The sequence below is a fragment of the Tasmannia lanceolata genome, unplaced genomic scaffold, assembly GCF_043159265.1.
Source record: "Tasmannia lanceolata isolate RefF3 unplaced genomic scaffold, GAP_Taslan_0.1 ptg000036l, whole genome shotgun sequence".
Lineage (NCBI taxonomy): Eukaryota > Viridiplantae > Streptophyta > Magnoliopsida > Canellales > Winteraceae > Tasmannia > Tasmannia lanceolata.
Window position 1 is genome coordinate 4,496,731 of NW_027518713.1, and position 21,467 is coordinate 4,518,197.

Sequence of the window (21,467 nt, forward strand, 5' to 3'; positions counted from 1 at the left end):
CCGGAATTAAAACCTCCATAACTCTCTCATTTTAAGTCCGTTTTATAAAGGGTATGCGAAGCATCAGCCAAAATAAAAACCTCCATAACACCCTTATTTTATGTCCAAAACTAGTGAAATTTCTACCAATCGTAGGTCTTCAAATTCTCTTTCAGGGGAAAGAAATCTCGTTTCAAAATTTGGTGGGATGAGAGAGTTCTTCTCCATTTTGTAAAGAGTGTGAGTAACGTCAGCCAAAATTAAAACCTCCTTAACTCCCTCATTATAAATCCGAAAGTGGTGAAATTTCATCCAAACGGAGGTCTTCAAATTCTGTTTACTGGGAAAGAAATCTCGTTTCAAAATTCGGTGGGATGAGAGAGTTCTGGTCCGTTATATAAAGAGTGTGCGTAACGTCACCAAAAATTAAAACCTCCGTAACTCCCTCATTCTAAATCCAAAAGTGGTGAAATTTCTAACACTCGGAGGTCTTCAAATTCAATTTCAGGCGAATGAATTCTCGTTTCAAAATTCAGTGGGATGAGGGAGTTCTGGTCCGTTTTATAAGGAGTGAGCTAAACGTCAGCCAAGATTAAAACCTCCATAACTCTCTCATTTTAAATCTAAAAGTAGAAATTTCTACCAATCATAGGTCTTCAAATTCTCTTTCAGGGGAAATAAATCTAGTTTAAAAATTCGATGGATGATAGAGTTCTGGTCCGTTTTATAGTGTGTGTGTGAAACATCAGCCAAAATTAAAAACCTCCATAACTCTCTCTTCTTAAGCGAAAAAGTGCTGAAATTCCTACCAATCGTAGGTCTTTAATTTCTCTTTAAGGGGAAAGAAATCTTGTTTCAAAATTCGGTGGGATGAGAGAGTTCTGGTCCATTTTATAAAGAGAGTGCGAAACGTCACCCAAAATTAAAACGTCCGTAACTCTCTCATTTCAAATCCTAAAGTAGTGTAATTTCTACCAATCAGAGGTCTTCATATTCTTTTTAGGGGAAAGTAATCTCATTTCAAAATTCGGTGGGATGAGAGATTTCTGGTCCATTTCATAAAGAGTACGAAACGTCACCCAAAATTAAAACCTCCATAACTCTCTCATTTTAAGTCCGTTTTATAAAGGGTGAGCGAAACGTCAGCCAAAATTAAAACCTTTAGAACTCTATCATTTTAAGTCCAAAAGTAGTGAAATTTCTACCAATCGTGGCTCTTCAAATTCTCGTCCAGGGAAAGAAATCTCGTTTCAAAATTGGTTTGGATGAGAAAGTTCTGGTCCATTTTATAAAGGGAGTGCGCAACGTCACCCAAAATTAGAACCTCCGTAACTCTCTCATTTTAAATCCAAAAGTGGTGAAATTGCTACCAATCGGAGGTCTTCAAATTCTCTTTAAGGGGAAAGAAATCTCGTTTCAAAATTCGGTGGGATGAAAGAGTTCTAGTCCGTTTTATAAAGAGTGTGCGCACTGTCACCAAAAATTAAAACCTCCGTAACTCTCTCATTTTAAGTTTGAAAGTGGTGAAATTTTTACCAATCGGAGGTCTTCAAATTCTCTTTAAAGGGAAAAAAATCTTGTTTCAAAATTTGGTGGGATGAGAGAGTTCTGGTCCGTTTCATGAAGAGTGTGTGAAATGTCTCCCAAAATTAAAACCTTTGTAACTCTCCCATTTTAAGTCCAAAAGTCGTGAAATTTCTATCACTCGGAGGTCATCAAATTCTATTTCAGGGGAAAGAAATCTTGTTTCAAAATTCGATGGGAAGATTGTATTCCGGTCCGTTTCGTTAATAGTGTGCGAAACGTCACCCAAAAAAGAAACCTCCGTAACCCTCTCATTTTAAATCCTAAAGTGGTGAAATTTCTACCAATCGGAGCTCTTCAAATTCTATTTTAGGGGAAATAAATCTCGTTCCAAATTCGGTGGGATGAGAGAGTTCAAGTCAGTGTTACAAAGAGAGTGCGAAATGTTACCCAAAATTCAAACCTCCGTAGCTCTCTCATTTTAAGTCCGAAAGTGGTGAAATTTTTACCACTCGGAGGTCTTCAGATGGTCTTTCAGTGGAAACAAATTTGGTTTCAAAATTAGGTGGGATGTGAGAGTTCTGGACCGTTTTACAGAGAGTGTGCGTAACGTCGCCGAAAATTAAAACCTCCGTAACTCGCTCATTTTAATTCAAAAAGTGGTGAAATTTCTACCACTCAGAGGTCTTCAAATTCTCTTTCGGAGGAAAGAAATCTCTTTTAAAAATTCGATGGGAAGAGAGAGTTCTGGTCTGTTTTATAAAGAGTGTGCAAAATGTCAGCCAAAATTAAAACCTTCATAAATCTCTCTTTTTAAGTCCAAAAGTGGTGAAATTTCTACCAATCGGAGGTCTTCAAATTCTCTTTAAGGGGAAAGAAATTTCGTTTCAAAATTCAGTGGGATGAAAGAGTTCTGGTCCGTTTTATAAAGAGTGTGCGCAACGTCACCCAAAAGTGGTGAAATTTCTACCAATCGGAGGTCTACCAATGGGATGGGAGAGTTCTGGTCATTTTTATAAAGAGTGTGCGAAACGTCACCCAAAATTAAAACCTCTGAAACTCTCTCATTTTAACTCCAAAAGTTGTGAAATTTCTACCACTCGGAGGTCTTCAAATTCAATTTTAGGGGAAAGAAATTCGTTTCGAAATTCGGTGGTATGTGAGAGTTCTGGTCCGTTTCATAAAGGTTGTGTGAAACGTCACCCAAAATTAAAACCTTCGTAACTCTCTCAATTTAAGTCCAAAAGTGGTGAAATGTCCATCACTCGAAGGTCTTAAAATTCTCTTTCAGAGGAAAGAAATCTCGTTTCAAAATTCAGTGGGATAAGAGAGTTCTGGTCTGTGTCATTAATAGTGTGTGAAACGTCACCCAAAATTAAAATCTCCATAACTATCTCATTTTAAGTCTGTTTTATAAAGGGTGAGTGAAACGTCAGCCAAAATTAGAACCTCCAGAACTCTCTCATTTTAAGTCCAAAAGTAGTGAAAATTCTACCAATCGTAGGTTTTCAGATTCACTTTCAGGGGAAAGAAATCTCGTTTTAAAATTCGGTGGGATGAGAGAGTTTTGGTCCGGTTTATAAAGGGTGTGCACAACATCACTCAAAATTAAAACCTCCGTAACTCTCACATTTTAAATCGAAGAGTGGTGAGATTTCTACCAATCAGAGGTCTTCAAATTCTCTTTAAGGGGATTGAAATCTCGTTTCAAAATTCAGTGGGATGAAAGAGTTCTGGTCCGTTTTATAAAGAGTGTGCGCAACGTCACCCAAAATTAAAACTTCTGTAACTCTCTCATTTGAAGTCCGAAAGTGATGAAATTTCTTCTCCACTCGGAGGTCTTCAAATGCTCTTTCAGGGAAAACAAATCTCGTTTCAAATACGGTGGGATGAGAGAGTTTTGGTCCGTTTCATAAAGTGTGTGCGAAACGTCACCAATAATTAAAACGTCCATAACTCTCTCATTTTTAGTCCAAAAGTGGTGAATTTTCTACCAATCTAAGGTCTTCAAAATCTATTTCATGGGAAAGAAATCTCGTCCGTTTCATAAAAAGTTTGTGAAATGTCATCGAAAATTAAAACATCCATAACTCTATCATTTCTAGTCTATTTTATAAAGGGTGAGCGAAACGTCAGCGAAAATTAAAAGCCCCATAACTCTCTCATTTTAAGTCCAAAAGTAGTGAAATTTTTACCAATCGGAGGTACTCAAATTCTATTTCAGGGGAAAGAAATCTAATTTCAAAATTCGGTGGGATGAGAGATTTCTAGTGCGTTTCTTAAAGAGTGTGCGGAATGCCACCCAAAATTAAAGCCTCTGTAACTCTCTCATTTTAAGTGCAAAAGTCGTGAAATTTTCACCAATCGTAACCCATCAAATTCTCTATCAGTGGAACGAAATCTTGTTTGAAAATTTGGTTGGATGAGAGAGTTCCGGTCCGTTTTATAAAGAGTGTGTAACGTCACCCAAAATTAAAACCTCCGTAACTCTCACATTTTAAATCCAAAAGTGGTGCAATTTCTACCAATCGGAGGTCTTCAAATTCTCTTTAAGGGGAAAGAAAGCTCGTTTCAAAATTCGGTGGGATGTGAGAGTTCTGGTCCCTTTATTTGTGTGCGCAACGTCACCCAAAATTAAAACCTCAAGAACTCTCTCATTTTAAGTCCGAAGGTGGTGAAATTTCTACCAATTGGAGGTCTTCAAATTCTCCTTCAGGGGAAAGAAATCTCATTTAAAAATTTGATGGGATGAGAAGGTTCTGGTCCGTTTTATATAGAGTAAGTGAAACGTCATTTTATTTCAGGGGAAAGAAATCTGATTTCGAAATATAGGTCCGTTTTATAAAAAGTTTGTGAAATGTCATCGAAAATTAAAACATCCATAACTCTATCATTTCTAGTCTATTTTATAAAGGGTGAGCGAAACGTCAGCGAAAATTAAAAGCCCCATAACTCTCTCATTTTAAGTCCAAAAGTAGTGAAATTTTTACCAATCGGAGGTACTCAAATTCTATTTCAGGGGAAAGAAATCTAATTTCAAAATTCGGTGGGATGAGAGATTTCTAGTGCGTTTCTTAAAGAGTGTGCGGAATGCCACCCAAAATTAAAGCCTCTGTAACTCTCTCATTTTAAGTGCAAAAGTCGTGAAATTTTCACCAATCGTAACCCATCAAATTCTCTATCAGTGGAACGAAATCTTGTTTGAAAATTTGGTTGGATGAGAGAGTTCCGGTCCGTTTTATAAAGAGTGTGTAACGTCACCCAAAATTAAAACCTCCGTAACTCTCACATTTTAAATCCAAAAGTGGTGCAATTTCTACCAATCGGAGGTCTTCAAATTCTCTTTAAGGGGAAAGAAAGCTCGTTTCAAAATTCGGTGGGATGTGAGAGTTCTGGTCCCTTTATTTGTGTGCGCAACGTCACCCAAAATTAAAACCTCAAGAACTCTCTCATTTTAAGTCCGAAGGTGGTGAAATTTCTACCAATTGGAGGTCTTCAAATTCTCCTTCAGGGGAAAGAAATCTCATTTAAAAATTCGATGGGATGAGAAGGTTCTGGTCCGTTTTATATAGAGTAAGTGAAACGTCATTTTATTTCAGGGGAAAGAAATCTGATTTCGAAATTCGGTGGGATGAGAGAGTTCAAGTCCGTTTCATAAAGAGTGTGTGAAAGGTCACCCGAAATTAATACCTCAATAACTCTCTCATTTTAAGCCCGTCTTGTAAAGGGTGAGCGAAACGTAGGCCAAAATTAAAACCTCCATAACTCTCACGTTTTAAGTCCAAAAGTAGTTAAATTTCTACCAATCGTAGGTCTTCAAATTCTCTTTCAGGGGAAAGAAATCTAATTTCAAAATTTGGGGGGATGAGAGAGTTCTAGTCCGTTTTGTAAAGAGTGTGCGTAATGTCACACAAAATTAAAACCTCAGTAACTCCCTCATTTTAAATCCAAAAGTGGTGAAATTTCTACCACTTGGAGGTCTTCCAATTTTCTTTCAGGAGAATGAAATCTCGTTTCAAAATTCGGTGGGATGAGTGAGTTCTGGTCCGTTTTATAAAGAATGAGAGAAACGTCGGCCAAAATTAAAACCTCCATAACTCTCTCATTTTAAATCCAAAAGTAGTGAAATATCTACCAATCGTTGGTCTTCAAATTCTCTTTCAGGGGAAAGAAATATCGTTTAAAAATTCTATAGTATGGGAGAGTTCTGGTTTGTTTTATAAAGAGTGTGCGAAACGTCATCCAAAATTACAACCTCCAGAAAACTCTCTCATTTTAAGTCCAAAAGTGGTGAAATTTCTACCAATCGGAGGTATTCAAATTCTCTTTAAGGGGAAAGAAATATTGTTTCAAAATTCGGTGGGATGAGAGTTCTGGTCCGTTTTATAAAGAGTACGCGAAACGTCACCCAAAATTAAATCCTCCATAACTCTCTCATTTTAAATCTAGAAGTGGTGAGATTTCTACGAGACGGAGGTCTTCAAATTCTCTTTAAGGGGAAAGAAATCTCGTTTTAAAATTTGGTGGCATGAGAGAGTTCTGGTCCGTTATATAAAGTGTGTGCGTAACGTCACCCAAAATTAAAACCTCCGTAACTTTCTCATTTTAAGTCCAAAAGTAGTAAAATTTCTACCAATCGTGGCTCTTCAAATTCTCTTTCAGGGGAAAGAAATTTCGTTTCAAAATTGGTTTTGATGAGAGAGTTATGGTCTATTTTCTAAAGGAAGTGCGCAACGTCACCCAAAATTAGAACCTCCGTAACTCTCTCATTTTAAATCAAAAAGTGGTGAAATTGCTACCAGTCGGAGGTCTTCAAATGCTCTTTAAGGGGAAAGAAATCCCGTTTCAAAATTCGGTGGGATGAAAGAGTTCTGGTCCGTTTTATAAAGAGTGTGCGCACCGTCACCCAAAATGAAAAGCTCCGTAACTCTCTCATTTTAAGTTCGAAAGTGGTGAAATTACTCCCAATCGGAGGTCTTCAAATTCTCTTTAAGGGGAAAGAAATCTCGTTTCAAAATTTGATGGGATGAGAGAGTTCTGGTTCGTTTCATAAAGAGTGTGTGAAACGTCTCCCAAAATTAAAACCTTTGTAACTCTCTCATTTTAAGTCCAAAAGTCGTGAAATTTCTATCACTCGGAGGTCTTCAAATTCTCTTTCAGAGGAAAGTAATCTCATTTCAAAATTCGGTGGGATGATTGTGTTCCGGTCCGTTTCGTGAATAGTGTGCGAAACGTCACCCAAAAGAGAAATCTCCGTAACCCTCTCACTTTAAACCCTAAAGTGGTGAAATTTCTACGAATCAGAGATATACAAACTCTATTTTAGGGGGAAGAAATCTCGATTCAAAATTTGGTGGGATGAGAGAGTTCAAGTTAGTGTTACAAAGAGACTGGGAAATGTTACCCAAAATTCAAACCTCCGTAATTCTCACTTTAAGTCCAAAAGTGGTGAAATTTTTACCACTCGGAGGTCTTCAGATGCTCTTTCGGGGGAAACAAATCTGGTTTCAAAATTAGGTGGGATGAAAGAGTTCTGGTCTGTTTTACCAAGAGTGTAAGTAACGTCACCAAAAATTAAAACCTCTGTAACTCGCTCATTTTAAATCCAAAAGTGGTGAAATTTCTACCACTCGGAGGTCTTCATATTCTCTTTCGGAGGAAAGAAATCTCTTTTATTAAATTGTGATTTAATATCATTAAGACCAGATTGCTAGGATTACACTGTAACCCTAAGCAATCAAACTCCAAATTAGTTGAAACGTTTTCAATAACAAGATATGGATGATTGTGGCTTACTGGAAAAATTTCATGAATTATCATTAAGATTTGATATCGATTTCTGATTTTTCAAAATTCAAATCAGATTATAGATTAACACAACAACCTACATCAATTTCAAATTAATCCAAACTTTCACAGAATAGAGATCTAGATTATTATAGCTCATTGGAAAACTTATATGAATTGTCATTAAGATTTGATATCAATTTCTAATTTCTCAAAATTCAAATCAGTTCATAGATTAACGCAGTAACTTATAGCATATCAATTTCAAATTAATCCAAACTTTCACAGAATAAAGATAATCATGAGATTAGACTACGGTATGACTTTCATGGACTTTTATTACGATTTTTTTATGTCAATTGAAATTCACACAAAAATCGGATGAAACCAAAGAATTAATTAAAAAGCAAACCTAATAGTATCCTAAAATCAAATAAAAAATTCCAGTAGATATATAATAGATTATAAAATTTTCTATCAAAATTTTAAAACTTAAAAATTAAATCTCCTACATAAATGCAATTTTTAAATAGAAAAGGGAAATTAGTTTCCTAGGAATTGAAACCCATTTATTAAAATAAATTACAAAACCATATTAAAACTTGTAAAACCAATTGAAAATTTTTATCTAACATTCTAGTAACCAAAGTTACTGGTTTGTAAAGAAAAATTTCAAAAATTTAGTAATTTAATACGAAAACGAATTACGACACATAAAACGAAGAAGCGATTAGAAAACAAATAAAAAAAAAAATTTCGAAAAAAAAATTTCATGAGAAATTCAATTTATTATTGAAAATTAATTCTGGAGAGTTTCATCAATTTGTAAAATATTCTGATATTTATTAAAAATGGCCGAAATTTAAAATAATTTAAAACCGGATTAAACAAATTAAAAAAATCGAAACTTTTTGGGTGTTCTGAAAATCAAAACATTGGTTTGGAAACAAGATTTCACAAATTTTGGACATGGTTTGATAAACTTTTGGATTCGTTCATCAAGAAATAACCCCTTTCGGGTTATTGTTTGAAAAATAGAATGAAAATTAAAACGGCCAAACCGCGATTGGAAATTAAGTTTCCAGTTGTATTTTATTTTATAGAAATCCCAAAAAATATTAGTTTTTAAAGAAACCCACGTTTTCTAACACTTGCTTTGATAATCCGATTTAAATCCATATTGAATAAAAAACGAAAGAAAATCATTATTAAATTGAGGAAATTTAATTTTTTGGTGAAATTTTGAATTTTGAAAACTTATAATCTATATTATAATATACTGGAATTTTAAGAAAAAATTCATTGATTTGATCTATCAAAAGTAAAATCGTAGGATGCTTTTTTACTTTTGATATTACAAAGATAAAGATCCTACCGTTGATCGCGCTCCTTGTCTCTAGGGTGTGTAGATCCGAGATATACGCTTTGTCACACCCTTTTATATGATGAAGAAGTCCCAAAGAACACCTCAAAGATCCTTGATGTGTGATTTGTTGAAGAAGAAAAGGGATTTTAAGAATCCCTTTTGTGAAGAACCCTTGAGAGATATGAACACACTTCAAGAGAGAAGTGGTTTTTTTTTTCTTGGGAAGAGAGAGAAAAAGCACGAATTTGGATTTTTTTTCATCTTTTCTAGGATTGTTTGCTTTGATTTTTATACAAAAAAAGCTAGGGTTAAGAGAGATAGTAATTTCCAATGTGAGAGCTTCATTTTTGGCTTGTTTCCAATTTTTCCCTCTTGCTTTCTTTCTTTCTTGTTTCCAAATTGGATTTGATTCCAATCTTAATTTCTTGTCAATCAAGACATGCTATTCTCATTTCACCTTGCTTCTTTGGAAGAAAACTTTTTTAAGCAATCATTCATCTTTTCCTTCTTTCCTTCTTTTCATTTTTTATCCTTTTTATTTTTCTTTTAACAAATATGATGTCACCATTGTGATATCATCAAGGTTGGGTGCTCAACTCATGTGGGTCAACCATGTGGGCAGCCCACCATGGTGGTTGACCCATATGGGTGAACCCACATGAGCTCCATCTTTGCGGGCTTTAGCCCAATGGGCCATTTCACACGGGTTTCGGGTTTTTCCGTAAAAAATTAATAAAATCTTTCTAAATTCAACATTCTATATATGGACCCAACCCATTTGACATTTATGGTGCATCCCTCACACATGATCAGACCATCTTTTTTGGAAAATAACTTTTCGGACCCAAATGCCCCTATTTGACTGTTAGACATCCAAATGCGACCAAAATACCCTCAGATTGGTTCACCCCTAAAGGGAAAAAATAAAAAATGGAAAGTCTTTGTGGTCAAACTTCAAAAATAGAAACTTTTAAAATTGAGTCCTTTCGGTGAGCAATATTAAACAGGATCATTTGGTATCCCCTGAAAATACCAAAAATGCCCTCAACACTTAGAATTTCCCCCCAACACTTAGAATTAGTCCAAAGTATTAATTACGGGTTAATATGGATTGTAGGGGATACCACACAGTGATCGAAGAGTTACTTCGTGGGAGACAATTCAAACAAGTACCACAGGTGAGTAGACTTGTTCTACCACAGTTATTCTATATAATGAATATGATTTCTTATGAGAAGTTATGAATGTTTACGATTGTTATTGACTGTGTTGGTGTACATGAGAGTCAATAATCATGGTATGGTATTAACTCCTGGTGCGGATTTACCATATGCACTTATGTGTGCCGGTTAGACTTAATAGTCATGGTGTGGTATTGACTCCTGGTGCGGATCTATCATACGCACGCATGTGCCAGTCTTGACTTGATAGTCGTAGTTCTTGCATTGGGACATGATGTTCTCCAAGTAAGGATGCAATGGTTAATGTCGGTGTGACAGGTGTTTTGCATGATTACTGGTGTATGAGACAGTTTCTAGGCCGTCAACGTATTGGTCATGGATCAAGCCACAATATCACTTGTCGAGGTATTATGAAAGAGTCCATGGATTCATCTGGATTATTCATTAAGCGAAGGAACAAAGGACGATAATCCGGCACACAGGATGGCTTCACCAGAAGGCCATCCACAGGATATTTCAACAAGGCACACCATTCTTCAAAAGTGGGACACATTTCTTGGTTGCCAAAATGAAAGACATGATGATCGGGATCCCAACACTTTGATGCGGCATAGAGTAATCCCCAATCGAGCTTAATAGTTGTCATGTAGCCGAAGAGATTTTTCTCTTGCTCACTTATGGCATAGATGTGTGATTCCTTTAATGTACCACGGATCCAATCAAGAATTTTACGAGTAGACATGGTGCCTGTAAGCCAAGAGAAGGGATACAAGAAGGATCAAGATTACATAAGCATGAGAATGTGACAAGTTCCTGCCAGTTTAAAGAAAGTATGAAGACACGATTGAATCGTATGAATGAAAGACACCTGATCAAAAGATTAGATGAGATTACATAAGATTACTTTCAATGGGTAGATCAAGAATGACTAATCCTATGAGATCTTAGGAAAGATGGGATTTATATCCTAACCCCAAAGGGAAAGTTTTTTAATCTTCGTACATTTTAACAGTGTTACCTGAAGGCATCAAACCCCAATCCTAATCTAGCGGAGTGGAGAGAGGATCTCGACTCATGACTTTGTTTGTGTACCTAAGGACCGATCGTAGCCATTGGAAGATGGACTACGGCCTAATCTAGACACAAATGGGTAGGATATCCTAAGCTAGGCTCACACACGTGATGCACGTGTGTTCGTATACTACATGCATGTGTGGGTTAATCAAGGGGTAAGGCCAAGAGTTCCCTTAGCGCGAATCTTTGCTCAATATACTGTACTAGTGTCCGGCGTATCAGTACGTGAACAAGAGATCCGTTTACGCACCATAAAGGTACTAGGCTAAGAGTGGAATGCTTCTCTAGCATAGAGGCACCAGGTGATGAAATCCCAGTCAACCATGCTAGATAACACTCCGAATTCCTAAAATAGGATGTATGTGCATGTGAGATGCAAGGGTTTAGATGCAAGTGATGTAAGTGTGTAAAATATGTTTGCGCAATCTATGATGCCTTCAGGGTTTGTTAGATTAAGTTGGAATATTATGTAATGAGAAAATAAAGTAAACAAACTACCTAGCAAGCATAGAGTTTTCATGAGGCAATTAAAATAAATTCAAATGAATTATCTTTTGAAATTTTAATGAAGTTAGGTGGTCCCCAATAGAGTCGCCAAACTGTGGGACCCGATCCCACGAGAGGGGAATGGCCCACGAGCCGCCTTCCTCTCTCTTGGTCTCTCGTACCCACGCGAATGGCGTGTGCTTTTTATTATTGATTTTAATTACCCAACCAAGCAGGCAGCAACCAAGCCATAGGGTACAAACAAACGTGCAACCCAGTACCCATAAGGGCAAGGGTAAGCCGCCGAGCCTAGCAAGGTGTGATTTAATTCATCTTTTCCGTGAACTTGGGATCACTAAGGCAATCCGAATTCCACGCAAAAGAGAGTGACAGAGTCGCCACCTAGATGAGGGATCTAGGACCCATAATTAACCAGAAATCTAGACTCGTTACTTGGTTACGAGAATAGAAGGTATGGGGAGTTACCACCACATGCACCATTCCTGCCCGATAACCGGTCTTCAATTCCAAAAGTTAACTCTTTTGAATTTCCTTTAAATGGCTCATTTAACTCTATCTTAATATGCGAATTACGTGACATGCATCCTAAAATCTAATTTCAATGTAATTCCTAAATGTGTATCTTGATTTTCTTAATTTGTTTGAATTCAATCTAAGTGAAAGTTCTCCTAAAATTCTAATTTGAGGGAAATCCTATATATTTTAATTAATTTAGTTAAGAATTTTGAAAAAAATAATATACAAAACCCCACCATTTGTGTGTGGGGCCGACTCGTGATTGGTGTGCCATCAAGAATCCAAGCTGCCTACGTACCCAAGCCTCACTGGGATCAGAGTCGATGTAGTTCGGTGCACCTCAACTAAGCTACTTATGCCTAACTCATCTAGGACACCGACCTAGACTGGATTGACTGTTTTAACAGTTTAAGAAAAATTATTTAATTCAAGTTGAAGATTTTATTATCCTAGGACTTCATCTAAGATGCTATATGGTCCTATCTAAGTGCAAGACGTCCCTTAGACTAATGCAGGTTAACCTACATCCTAGGTAACTAGGTTTGTCCTAGGGGAAAATTGAGTGACTAGTGTAATTAGATCTATGACACGGTTGCTATCCATAGCAAACGGCCGTGATAAGGCTGGAATCCTAACTCTAGAACTCCCTAAAACCTAGGACACAACGTGACATAAGTATTCCTAAAGGGGCTCTAAAGGTTCCTACGATGGAGAACACAATCCAACGGTTCAGAAAGACATGGGGTAAATCGATTCAATTTGTTGAAGATAATGATTTCAGATTTTTAAAGGTTTCCAACTTCTAAAATCTAAGGAATACCAAAGGCTCTAATATTAGCAAGTTTCAGCCTTGAGTTGCATCCATGGAAGGGAATCGTGAGCTCTTCCCTTGCGTAATTTAATACTTAAGTTATAGTATGTTATTCCCTGGCATGTTTCTCAGGATTTCCGTGGACAGTGGACCTCGGAGCCAATAACATACTATAATTTAAATACTCAAATTGTCAAGGATCAATTACAAATGGGATACGATTATGGATACAGTCTCGGCATCTAAATTATCCTAGCATGGCCATTTTAGAAAGGAAATCCATCACTCCTAAGATTTTTGTTTCAAATTGCTTAATTATGGAATATATGATGAAAATTTAGAGTTCTCTAAAAAAATTCAAGGTGCTTTGAATTAATTTGGATTTTTAAATGAATTTATCACAATTGGATCAGATTAATGATTTTACAAAGCATCCTATAGCTAATTAAGTTATCTGTCCCAGAAACTTTAAAATATGATGTGTTCTTGAAAAATATATTCTGCTTGAATTTTTCATGATTTTAAAGATTGAAATTCGATTTGTAATTGATTTTCCACTTTCGGGTCAGATTGATGACATTACACTAAAATATACAGCAAACGAATTCCAAATTCAACCAAATTTTTACTAGAACATTCTCGGACAACTAGAAAAATAGGAGAAACTTTTCAGACATTATTTAAATAATTTGCTATTTTTAACAGATATATTTATGTTATGGTCAGAGCAATTAAAAATCAATAAATAATATTAAAATATGCCCATAATTCCTAAGAAATTCACAATATGATTCTGACTGGTCAGTGAATCTTGCTATCGAATTTCAGCTTTTAAAGAGTTTGTTTAATGATATGTCCTTCAGATACATGAAAATCAATAATTTTATGTAAACAATTCTAGTAAAAATAATAAATAAACTCCAAATCTTTTAAAAAAATTTAGATGATATTCAAACATTAAAATATGCCCATAATTCCTGAGAAATTCACAATATGATTCTGACTAGTCAGTGCATCTTGCTATCAAATTTCAGCTTTTAAGGAGTTTGTTTAATGATATGTCCTTCGTATATATGAAAATCAATGATTTTATGAAAATAATTCCAGTAAAAATAATAAATAAACTCTAAATCTTTTGAAAAATTTTACATGATATTCAAACATTAAAAATCTTCTGAAGACCAAATTTCAATTAGTTTTGAATTGTTTTGTTATACGAACGATTTTTAGAACCATCAAAATCCTATTTCCGGGTATTTTTTGAACGAATTTTTGAGCCATCAAAGCAATTGAAATCTACCAAAATTTTTAGATTTTGGGTGTTCTTTTAACCTTATTAAGACTCAGAAAACATAGATTCACGAAAAACCCTTGGTTTTAAGACACTCACTTTGTAACACGATTCAAAAGCCACTAGATATCCCAATCGGTTAAACACCCAATTTTATAACGATTCTTTTTTTTACCAAAATCGATAATAAAATAAACTTACCCACCAAAATCATATTAGATAATGCATGGTAGCTTTTACGAAAATCATGAAGAAAACAAAGAAGAAACGGCCATAAGCATGCTTTTCTACCTTTGGTATTATAAAAATAGAGGAACCTACCGTTGATCGCGCTCCTTGTCTCTAGGGTGCGTAAATCTGAGGTATAAGCTTTGTCGCACCCTTTTATACGCTATAGAAAATCCGAATCGCCGGAAGAGATAAAACGCTTTGGTGACGATCCGATCCGCGTCCGAGAGAATTTGCCAACACAGAGATAACCGTGAGAGAAGAGGAATAGAACTCGAGTTCCTTCTAGGATAGAAAAATTTTTTCTCCAGCCAACGCCCCCTTCTTCATTTTTTATTAACCCCACATAGGAACTTACTTATGGCAGCAACCTTCTCAAAAAAGTTGAGGAAGAAAACGGCAGTTGACACCACACAGGTAGGGTGTTACTATTTCTATCATACCAAAGAAGATCATCCAACCCTTTTATTTCAATATCATGCCATTTTAGTTGAAAACATTCCCAATCGATTTTCACACATATGTAAAAGCGGGAATGGCTAAATTGTCTACCGTTCCTTTCACTCAGTAGCTTTACAAAAATAGTATGATCTTATAAAAGAAAGAAGGCAATCATGGAATGTGGCCTTTTAGGCAAGTGGTTTGCCAAAAGACTCGTTGGTAATTCCCATAGGTTTGCCACCTTTCCATCTGATGATCCAAACTGTCCAATCAATCGACCATGATTCAAATGGGTTATGTCTCCAAATCAGCAAGCTTCAATTCACATGGGTTGCACACATTATATTCTAGCTTTCTATTTCAGCCCATAAACAATTTTCTCAATTTAGAATCCTATATTGTATGGCTACTTCTCCTATTTAATGATTGATATCCATTTATACTTTACATTCCAAGCAATTTAGTAATGATCTCACCACTTCCAAAAATTATAGATCGGTTTGTGCTTTCTTAAATCAAGAACACCATATGTATAATGTTTAAGAATATAAGGCACTTTGTCCACTACAATCCAAACGAGTGATGTGAGCCTTCATTCTTGGGCAATTGGTTTCTATATGGATTTCTAAATAATGACCGAATCATATAAATAGCATGAGAGGCCCCACTATACAAGGAGCATATTATGGCATCCAAATTAGCTTTCATTAAAATGATCCAAACCGTTCATTAGACAGGCCACGACACAAATTTCCATAGGATGATCTGAACCATTGACTGATGGGCTACAATGTGAATTAGGTTGCTCCCCCTTGAACTATTCCCATAGACTGATATGAACCGTTCACTTTGATGGGCCATGGCTTAAACAGGTTGTGCCCTCCATTCATCTCCAAAATCAGTTCCATAGAGTGGTCAAACTTGTACATCAAAAATCATCTCTATATACCATATTACTATTTATGTGATGCAAGTAGAATGTGTCCAAAAGTTAGTCTCATATGGTGATATGAGCCTTTCATTTGTTCAGCCACAATGTAAATTTGGGTGCGCCTCCTCAATGGTTTTCAATAGGATCATCCGAACCGCACAAATGATGGATCCCAACGTGAATATGTTATACCCTAAAAGCCATTTTCATAGGGTGATTCAACCGTTCAAGTTGCGAGTCATCAGTACAAACTAGCTCCACCCCGTAAATCATTTTCATTGCTTTCTAAAATTACCACTTGGTAGGCCCTATTACATATTGACCGACACACACATGGACCCCTCATGGAAAGCAACTTTTATTTATTGGGTCCAAATAAGTTCAAAACTCATGCTTTTTATTAAAACAATACGGGATACACTTGCTTGATCAAATCAAATAAAAATATTCAAAGCAAGCCTACCAAATGGGTCCAAATCTCCCTTTTTGTTTGGATTTTATAACCCTTCTCAACACTTAGCAAGAAAATTCAAAACATTGGAAATAACAAAAAAGATCGAGAAAATATGAGAGGCGGACACGGAAAGGAAAAATACTGAAAAACCGATAAGAAAACATTAACTTCTTTGTTGATTAAAGCGAAGCAAAATGAGGGTGTCTACAGCAGTACTAGTCTCACTACACTAGGCATCAGGCGAAGCTGCAGTTACAGTTAAAGTTACAGTTACAGTTACAGATACAGTTATGCATGGTTATGCCAGTTATACAGTTTGCTAGGTGGATTGTTATGCCAGTTACAGCTTTACATATATTGCCAATTATTACGTTTGTTTAATTGGTATTATGTTATAAAGAGTAGACATGTTTATTTCACTGGGCATTAGCTCATTCCACTCATTCTATGTTGCAAGTGATGGACAGTAGGGTGCATGATTCGTGAGCTTGGGAGTGAGCATGGGCGACAGTTTAGGATTTACTATTATAATATTTTAGACAGTAGCATTAGTTGCAATAAACATTGAGATATTTAATTTGGTTTATTTGATGTAGTCCATTGGACAAAATATTTAGTTTCCGCACAGATAACTCTGATGATGAATTAATAAATTAGTTTTGCTTAGTAGCTCTGTTTATTGCATAGTTCCAGTATGAATGCCTTACATATTCATGGTTTGATGAATATGTGGCGCTGTTAAGTGCCTAGACCGAAAACTCGGTTTGGGGCGTGACAGTTTTGTGGTATCAGAGCCAGGTTGAAAATCTAGAGACCTTAAATACCTAGAACACATACTTGACGTGAGAGTGGGGATCACATGGGAAATGATATATGTATATAAGTATATGTGTATCTAATATCTCATTTTCTTTATATATAAGTTTTATACATAAGAAACCCAAACATATACTTATGGACATTTATTTACTGACATAGGTCAAGATGCCTCCTAAATAGTTCAAAAGGAAAATAGCCAATCAGAGATTGTTGCCTGTTCCACAGGGGACAGTGCAAGAAGAGTCCCAGGAGTCAGACGGACGTTCCATGGATACATATGCAATAATTTGAGCATATGTGAACTCACAGGAAAACCAGTATAAGGAAGCTCCAATTAATGATCAAAAGCAAGTTCCACGAACCCTCCGACCGGGACTCATAATGGAAAGGAAGAGGAACAACCTGGATCTCCGAGTCCGAGGGATATGATGAAAACCTTGGTGGGGGTAGTGACTATGCAAGCAAAGCAGAATCAACCCCAGCCACAACCTCAACCAAATCCAGAAACTGGCAATTCCTTTCAAAGGGAGTTTAGATCCACTTGAGGCTGAGGAGTGGTTGGATGATACAATAAAAATTAATGATTATCTGGAGTTTACAGATCAGGAGAGGCTGGATGCAGCTACTTTTATGCTCCGTGGTGACGCGAAAGCTTGGTGGAAGATGAAAAGGCCTACCACGTGGAAGAACAAACAGTGTACTTGGAAGGAATTTCAGGTAGCCTTCAATGATAAGTTTTCCCCTGAGGGCATTAAGATTTTAAAGGAGAATGAATTCTTTAATCTGAAACAAGGGAGTATGACAGTAACCGAATATGAGGCCAAATTTAGCAAGTTCGGGAAATTTGCACCTTCAGGACTTATGGGGAATGACAAAGCCTTAGCTCGTCAATTCCAATAAGGTCTTAGGGAGCCCATTAAGCAAAGAGTTAAGGATTTTCAAATTTGAACATATGCTGAGTCCGTGGGAAAGGCCTTAGCTGTTGAAGAGGGTGTAGTGAAAGCCCAACAAGCTAGAGAACTTCAAAAGAAGAAAAAGTTTAACAACTCTGAATCTCAAAGTGGCCAAAATTTAGGAAATCAATACAAGAAGCATAAGCCAAATCAAGGTAGAGGAGGTCCACCTCAGAATTAAGGAGGTCAGAAAGGTGGGGACAAAGGTACATGGTGCCAAACATGTAAGAGAAACCATGACGAGAAGGGATGCCCTTTTGTGACTGGCGGTTGTTTTGTCTATGGGTAGCTCGGGCACAGGAAAGCTGATTGCCCTCAGAAGAAAGAAGAACAGGCTCAAGAACCTAGTTGAGCGACACCTGCACAGCAAGTACCTGCAAACCAGAACCGACAAGTTAACCAAGGACCTCGAGGGCAAGCAAGAGTGTATAACATCAACGAGCAGGATGCTCGGGCCTCAAATGTTGTGGTGACATGTACCTTAATAATTTCTTATGCATATGCACATGTTGTATTTGATTCGGGTGCGTCCCATTCATTTGTGTCTGCTAGTTTCGTTAGAAAGAACAAGTTAAAAGTTGAGCCTATGGAAATGGAACTAGTGGTAGACACCCCTATGGGAGATTTTATTGTGGCAAACAACGTCTGCAGGTCTTACACAGTTGAAATCGAAGGTAGGAAGATACTTGTAGAGTTGGTGATCCTAGAGATGAAGGACTTTGATGTCATCCTAGGGATGGATTGGTTAGCAACAAATTACGCTAATCTTGACTGTCATAAAAAGATAGTCAAATTTTGCATTCCAAATCAACCAGAGTTTATTTTTAGAGGGAGTATGACAGTAGTACCTCCTCGAGTCATTTCTGCCCTACAGGCAAGAAGGCTGTTGTGGAATGGATGCCAATGGTTCTTAGCTTCTGTAAGAGATGTCAGTCAAGGAGATACTAAGTTACAGGACATTCCAGTGGTGAGGGAGTATCCGGATGTTTTTCCGGAGGACTTGCCTGGATTGCCACCAGAGAGGGAGATAGAGTTTACTATTGACCTAGTGCCTGGCACAGGACCTATTTGAAAGGCTCCCTATCGAATGGCTCCAGCTGAATTGAAGGAACTCAGTGTTCAGTTGCAAGAGTTGTTAGATAAAGGTTTTATAAGGCCAAGTGTGTCGCCTTGGGGAGCACCGATATTATTTGTGAAAAAGAAGGATGGTAGCATGCGACTTTGCATAGACTAGAGGGAGTTGAACAAGGTAACGGTTAGGAATAAATATCCATTACCAAGGATTGATGATCTGTTTGATCAGCTCCAGGGGGCACAAGTGTTTTCTTAGATTGACCTTCGATCTGGTTATCACCAATTGAAGATTTAGGCGGAGGATGTCCCTAAGACCGCGTTTAGAACTCGTTATGGCCACTATGAGTTTTTGGTGTTGCCATTCGGGTTGACGAGCACTCCAGCAGCTTTTATGGATTTAATGAATAGAATCTTTAAACCTCATTTAGATGAGTTTGTGGTCATATTCATTGACGACATATTGATATACTCTAAGGGAAAGGAAGAACACGAAGAGCATTTGAGGATTGTCCTACAAACCCTTAGAGAGCGGGAATTGTATGCCAAGTTAAACAAATGCGAGTTTTGGCTCGAAGAAGTATCATTCCTTGGGCATGTAATTTCCAAAGACGGTGTATCCATAGACCCTCAAAAAATCCAGGCAGTAGGGGAATGGAACCAGCCAACCAATGTATCAGAAGTCCGATGTTTTCTTGGATTGGCGGGCTATTACAAGAAATTTGCGGAAGGGTTTTCAAGTATTGCAGTTCCGTTGACGCAGTTGACTCACAAGGGCGCCAAGTTTACATGGATAGAGAAATGCGAGAAGAATTTTCAGGAACTGAAGGATCGACTTGTGTCAGCTCCAGTGCCTATACCATCAGGTAGTGGAGGTTTTGTCGTATACAGTGATGCATCTAGGAATGGCCTAGGGTGTGTGTTGATGCAATATGGCTGAGTTTTGGCCTATGTGAAATACCTAAACCCGTCCAAAACGTGCGAACGTTTGGGGGGTGAGGGTATTTCTGTCCCAAAATAATAATCTTATTTAATTAATTAAATTAAAAGAGGAGCATAGTTAGTTTCCTAGTTGGAGTGGGTTAGGGTTTCCAAAAGCCTTGCTAAGTTAGGACTCTTAAAAGCTAGAGTCTATAAAAACTCCATGAAGCTACAGATTTTAGAACTTTAAACCCTAAGAGAAACTTGTCGAGCTTTTGGGAGAGGATATTAGAAAATCTAAGGAAATCAATCTTCCAAAAGATATGTAAGTTATAGTTTTGGTTTATTTTCTCCCTAAGAGATTCAAATCTCTTAAGAATAAAGATAATAGTGTAATCATAGTGATTAAATCAATCCTTATGTTCTTCGATTAAAGAATCATTGATTAAGGTGGAGGAGAATTGATTTTCCCTCGAAGGTCTTCGCAGTCTTTCGCGTTAGATGCCTTAATTGATGAAAGAAATTGATACATAACTTGTTATAGTATGCTTTAAAAAAAAAGGTGAAAATCACGTTTCAGGAAAAACTGGGGTCCGCGCATAGGGCGAACGTCTGGCAAAAATGGCGGACGTTTGTCTGAACCTATTGAAACTGAAATTAAATTCCTTCTTATTGAAGGTACATACAGACAATCCTTTAATATTAAATAACCACCTGAGAACGTCAAAATGTAGTCACCTACAGCTTGGATCACAACTATTGCTTCAGTTCTAACCTGTAGGGTGAGCTCGCCCTCAGTCAACCTTTTGATTTTCCTGAACCACTGCAAAACATTGCAGATGTGTGAGATCGCACCTATGTCAATACACCAGAAAAATACAGATCTAATCATATTGGTTTCAGCAACAAAAACATGCAACATACCTGAGGTAGGCTTGTTGCCCTGCTTGGTAGCTAGATAGCTCCCGTAGTTCTGCTTCCAATATCCAGTCTTTCCACAATGGAAGCAACCATCGTTGCCTTTGGTTGACTTCTTCTTCTTAAAGTTCTTCTTGTTCTTTACCACAAGCATGTTCTTCTTAGAGCCTTGGCCTTTTACTCTTCCTTTTCCTTTACCTTTCAGCTTAGGTGCTGAGGGTCCATTACCCTCTACTAAGAAGACACTTTTCTTATTACTCTTTTGCAGATCCTCAGCTATATGAAGTTGATTCATCAGTTCTGTCAAGGTCATTGTCATTTTGTGCATGTGGTAGGCCATAACAAACTCTTTGAATTACCCACATAGGGAAGACAAGACAATGTCGATCTGCATTTTAGCATCCATGATGGCCCCCAAGATGTTGAGCTAGTTTAGATAGCCCATCATCTTTAGCATGTAGTCCCTAACTGGGGTTCCCTCTACCATCTTGGGAGATATTAGGCCTCTAATCGCCAACAGCCTAGCTGTGAGATGTTGCTTTCCAAACATTTCTTTAATTTTAAGCATTATATCTGAGGCTGTTGCCATTCCAATATGTTGCTGCTGCAGCACATTGGATATAGAGCCAAGGATGTAACACCTTGTCATCTTATTGTCCTCAAGCCACTTAGACTTTCTATCGTAGTCTGCTTGA

General features: G+C 37.1%; 2 protein-coding genes across 2 annotated transcripts; both read left to right on the top strand.

Moving 5' to 3' along the window:
* The first annotated feature begins 18,454 nt into the window (after window positions 1-18,454).
* LOC143859703 (uncharacterized) lies at window positions 18,455-18,934 on the top strand. Its single transcript, XM_077370352.1, has one exon. The coding sequence runs from the start codon at window positions 18,455-18,457 to the stop codon at window positions 18,932-18,934; it is 480 nt and encodes a 159-aa protein (XP_077226467.1).
* A 15-nt stretch (window positions 18,935-18,949) lies between these two features.
* On the top strand, window positions 18,950-19,873 carry LOC143859704 (putative mitochondrial protein AtMg00860). Its single transcript, XM_077370353.1, has 2 exons — window positions 18,950-19,007; window positions 19,365-19,873. The coding sequence occupies exons 1-2, from the start codon at window positions 18,950-18,952 to the stop codon at window positions 19,871-19,873; spliced, it is 567 nt and encodes a 188-aa protein (XP_077226468.1).
* Window positions 19,874-21,467: the final 1,594 nt, after the last annotated feature.